The sequence below is a fragment of the Bactrocera tryoni genome, chromosome 3 (assembly GCF_016617805.1).
Source record: "Bactrocera tryoni isolate S06 chromosome 3, CSIRO_BtryS06_freeze2, whole genome shotgun sequence".
NCBI lineage: Eukaryota > Metazoa > Arthropoda > Insecta > Diptera > Tephritidae > Bactrocera > Bactrocera tryoni.
Window position 1 is genome coordinate 77534227 of NC_052501.1, and position 5437 is coordinate 77539663.

Below are 5437 nucleotides of genomic sequence, written 5' to 3' on the forward strand. Positions count from 1 at the left end.
TTTCCACCAACGGTCCAGCTGAAACGCAGGCAATGGATTCGTGACACATGCCGATGCCGGCTACTGGTCGTGGCAGCATAGCTGGCGTGTGGAGTGCGCAGGTGCGTAAACAATTTCATTCATAATAATAAATTTCAAATTTGTAAATATTGCCAATGGCTTCGATGAGTAGCAACAACAAATTGCTGCAACAATGTTGCTGGGCAGCACGCACATACAGATTTACATGTTTGCTTAAGGAGGAGGTAAGGAATGGCAGTTTGGTAATTTATTTGTATTTTTGCGAGAGAGCTGCTGGTAAGCAGGTCGCCGACGTCACTTTCTGAGTATTACAAACTTCGTGGCAAACTTAATATGCCCTGTTCAGGGTATAAAAAATGAAGACAAGTTTTAGCGCAAGCAGGTGTATAAGTTCCCATGACCAAGTGCACTGTGGAAAATGTTGCATGGATAATATACACATGTACATATGTATGTATGTATGTATGTATGTATTTATGTATGTACATACGTATTTATGGACACGTGTTGGTGTTTGCAAACTTTAAGTACTTTTTAATACACATATACATATGTATGAATGTATGTAAATATTTGCGATTAGCACTCAGCAGAGCGACAACGGAAGGCACTTAAGCTCATTAAATTTCAAAAGTATCCGGCAATTGTTTAACTTTGAAAATCAAATACTACGCTAACACAACAAAAATGTTATATAAAATGTGCTAAATTCGATAAAAGTATATACACGTAATCAACGTATGCAAATTCAAAAGAATTAATACAAATAATATTAAAACGAAACAAACTATTAACAACATTTAAAGTATATTTATAATAAAGAACTACTTTCAGGCTAATTAAAATTCTGCAGCATTGAAACACTCTATTAAATATAAGAAATATTCGCACAGCCATTAAAATATTAATTTATTTACTACATATTTATTATTCTTATTTGTTTACATTTATACCGCGCGCCATCTGTCGCTCAAGCTTACACACACTATACACGTGAACACACTCAACTCAAGCAAGAACTCACCACGCGAAAATGAACGAGTACAACTTTATACAACATGGCGTACTCGTTGCAACTCCGTGACGTTTCGGCTGCTTCCGTCCATCTGTCTTTTTCGGCTTAAACTCGGTCGCTTAACAAAGGGCAAAATGGTATGTGACGTTAGAAAATCGTAAAAATGCAAAAACATCTACAAAGTAATGGAAAATTTGTGTTGTACAAAACGTAGAGAAAATATGCCTACACATTGTGCATTAAAATATGCTGTATTGAAAGCAAATTGTGCAAAATGTACATGGTTGCAAAAATCAATAAATAACTTCACAACTAGTACGACACAGATTTCCGATTTTTTTCGAACATGCACTCAATTATTTTATAATAATAATGTGTTTTACTCTGCTTTACAGTCGCTTGTGATACCAGATAAGTTCCAACACATTCTTCGTATTATGAATACGAACATCGATGGCAAACGTAAAGTCGGTATTGCCATGACCGCCATCAAGGGTGTGGGTCGCCGTTACTCCAATATTGTTTTGAAGAAGGCCGATGTTGATCTCACCAAACGCGCTGGTGAATGCACTGAGGAGGAGGTAATGTAACATAATATTTTTGTATCTATGCTAAACTAATCATCTGCTTTATTTTTTTTTAGGTTGACAAGATTGTCACCATCATTTCCAACCCTCTGCAATACAAAGTGCCCAACTGGTTCCTTAACAGACAAAAGGATATCATTGATGGCAAATACACCCAATTGACATCATCCAATTTGGATTCTAAATTGCGTGAAGATTTGGAACGTTTGAAGAAGATCCGCTCTCACCGTGGTCTTCGTCACTACTGGGGTCTGCGTGTGCGTGGTCAGCACACCAAGACAACCGGTCGTCGCGGACGCACTGTCGGTGTGTCGAAGAAGAAGTAAACAATTCTTCGATTGCCAATTGGTTTATTTTGTTTTATAAATTTCCTCCTGGCTCATACATATTCTTTCTTGGATATAAATGTGCTAAAAAGTGAAACTGAAAATATAATTTTTGATATGAATTCAGTAACATAAACAGATAATTAAATGTGAATAATTTAAACCAATTTTGTTGTGTTCTGTTAGTTACTCCAAAGGATATGGTGTGAGTTTTTGACTCTTACGGGTCGAATTGTAGGTTGTGAAGTGCTCAAGTGTTTGGTATAATTTTTGTGAGTAATAGCGAAATTAGAATGTAGATTTTGCTTATAAGACGATAATGGTCAGTGTTCAAATTTTTTTTCAATTTTTATCGTCTAACATTGTAGGAAGTAGAGATGAGTTGTTGGGTCAAATTGTTTTTGTTCCGTTTAATCGGTGGACCTTTATGGAATATAGCAGAAATTTTAATTTACAAAAAACTCGATATTTCTTAAGATTCGTAGTTAAATGAGGTAGGGAAAATACGCTCTAAAACAACAGTATTCGGAGCTGTTTAAATATAGAATTGTTTTGCTTTAAATTTATAAGTTACACTACATTACAAATAGTATTAGTAATAATATTTACATATGACATACATATCCATTTTAAAATACCGTTAACCCTGTGGAAAAAGTGCAATTCGGTATTTTATATAGTAGCGTTTGAAATGTTTTTCCTTACTGTTAAAATGTGGAAAACAAAATTAGTTCGAAATATGTAAATATGGTGTATAACAAAACAGGACAAGTCTCACCTAATATTGAGAATTATACCATATACAAAGTTAGATTATTTTACTATTCTGATTTGCTTCAAGCATTAAGCAATTTTTTGTTTGTATTATTCGTCAATCATTTTACATGATTGTTGAAAAAGGTGACCAGATGCCAATATTTATTGAAAATAAAATTCAGTCATAGGTGAATCAACAACCTGAATGAATTTTTTTTTTCAATAAATGTTATCATCTGGTCACCTACTTAAAGATGCAAAAATAAGGATAAAAATCGAGGTTTATTATAGAAGAGATAAAAAAATAAGAAACGGAATTTAAATTTTCCCAGCAACTAAAATTATTTTTTTCCTTGTGCTTTCTGATCTCGAGCAACATCTTCTAGCACTGTGTCTCGAAAGGTACGTTTGAAGACATTGCAATAATATGTAAAACAACAATATTTCCAAATATCCTACTTTGACGTCGTCGTCAGAGATTCCCAAAGCAAACGGAAGAGGAAGGGAGAGTTTAAGTCAGATATATGTATGTAGGTAGAAATATGAAAGAGATATGACAAAATAATCCATCGCAGAGGAAAACATCCATAGAATATTGAAGTGACATACTACGTCTCCTCTGTTGTTGCTGTTGTAATGACGAAAGTGAGCCACTACTTTTTGTATCGTTTGTAAACATTCACCAAAAAAACGTTAAGGAATGCTACCATGCTGACTGACCACGATCGGATAAAAATTCGTGTCCGTTTCGGTTACATATACCCAAATGTAGTAGGCACAAACCTTCTCAAGCCGCATTCGACGTCTAGTTCTTATTAGGGGGTTAAGCGCCGAAAGATATGCTTTTTGAATGAACGTGTAATTCATGAAACATATGTACACATACATATGTACATGTGTATGTTCGTTAATCATTTGCAATGAGTAAGTTAAGATAATCTGACATTTCATAAAATTATCCTCAGATTGTTATACATTGTCACTTTTAATATACTATGTACGGATATATATATAGATATACATATGTTTATATAAATATACAATTTAGTAATTTTTTTTATGTTTAACTTGAAAGCAATGCTCTCCAGTCCCATCAGCCTGCTGCTTGGTATCACTTAAATTGACTTGCGTTTCCCGGAACCGTATTTGAGCTTCCGGTACAGGAAACATAGTCGGTGAATAACATATAAAATATATAAAAATGTATATTGAGACCTCTTTATTTTTTTCATTTTGAACTTTCGTTAGAAACTGACTACGGCGCCACTTGTAATAATACATCATTGGAAATATAATTAAATGGTCGTTCCAAAATAGATGTTAGGAGCATCTGCCTCACTCTTCATAGGTGATGAAATTGATAAAATAATATGCGAGAAACCTTCTACGTTCTCTCAACCGTCTTCGAAGGTTTCGTGGCACTCAAACACCTATGTATATTCCTGCATTCCCAGAAACACATAGTTTAAATGGTCTAATCCGGTTAAAATGTGACGCATTGATACTGCTAAGCTTAATAAAACATTGGATTTAATCTGAAATATATTTCTTGTGATTCCTATTCCACTTTATCTCATTGACTTGTTACTACATTGTTCTGTTAGCCTTTCGAAAGCGCCTTTAGGCCTACCCTGTACTGCCGCTGAGCAAATTATAGTTCTCTGCTCCACTTCTACATATGTACATACATACATATGTACATACACCTTGATAATAGGGGGTACTGCATGCGTCATTGTTGAAAATTGTATAATATTTTATTCTTTTTTTATCGTACGATTTGTTGATGGACTTTGGACTTGAGTTGTCAAACAAATTTGGAAAGTGCCCATTGTGAGTAGCATTTCAGTGCTAAACGTGTTTGACCCACATTGTGAAATCTCACAGTTATTGATGAATTTCGCTACTATTATGTATATAAGTATGAAGTCACACTAATTTAGTTAATTTTGTAAATTAAAAGAAATCGCAAAAAGTTAATAAGCTGCGAGCGACCGCTAAAAGCAAAAATAAAAAATCACCCCACCGCAGATAGAGTAGCTGGGTATATATGTACATAGATATGTCCACATGTATGTGTATAAATATGTTTCGGTCGTTAGTAATGCCGGTTTTGGTGGCGTGTTTCTAAGCTTTCCGCAACAACAATGTAAGCGCATATCTACTACATATACATATGCATGTATGTACTTGTATTTGAACGCATGCCGGCTTTTGCGAACTTATACTATGTGGACAATTGGCGCCTTTAATTTTATCATACACTAACGCTGCGTCACCCGATATCAAACAAAGGCGTCTCGCCGGCAATTTAAACTTTTTCGCATTAAGCTTAAGTGAAGCTCAGATTCACATACATACGTATGTATATACATACATACATATGTATGTATGTATGTAAATGCCGATCTTGAGTCGCATTTCTATTGGTTCTATTTACCTACTCAGAGCTTTGTTTACGCATTTCAATTCGATAGAGCTATTCGAGACACAGTCGCACAATCATTTTTGATTAAGAAGACAATTGGTAAAAGAAATTTTTCCACATTTTAAATTGCAAATTGCTGTGGGTCAATGAACGGGTCAGATGATCAAAAATCGTAGCATATTTACATATGTACATACATATACAGTATTTTATTTTGATATATTGTTTCGCTTTTTCGATAAAGTAGCTGAAGCAACAGCACTAGCACAAAGCATAAGCGCGGAAGCTCAAAGTCCAGACAAAA

The 5437-nt window shown here is 34.6% G+C and overlaps 1 protein-coding gene across 1 annotated transcript; it reads left to right on the top strand.

The window, feature by feature from the left end:
* Positions 1–1093: 1093 nt before the first annotated feature.
* On the top strand, positions 1094–2092 carry LOC120772548 (40S ribosomal protein S18). The gene is made up of 3 exons (XM_040101233.1): positions 1094–1173; positions 1432–1617; positions 1680–2092. Exons 1-3 carry the CDS (start codon positions 1171–1173, stop codon positions 1947–1949), a joined length of 459 nt encoding a protein of 152 aa, XP_039957167.1. The 5' UTR covers positions 1094–1170; the 3' UTR covers positions 1950–2092.
* The last annotated feature ends 3345 nt before the right edge of the window (positions 2093–5437 follow it).

Coding starts and splice junctions, on each gene's coding strand:
- LOC120772548 (XM_040101233.1), top strand. Junction 1,618..1,679: donor GTGAATGCACTGAGGAGGAG/GTAATGTAACAT, acceptor ATTTTTTTTTAG/GTTGACAAGATTGTCACCAT.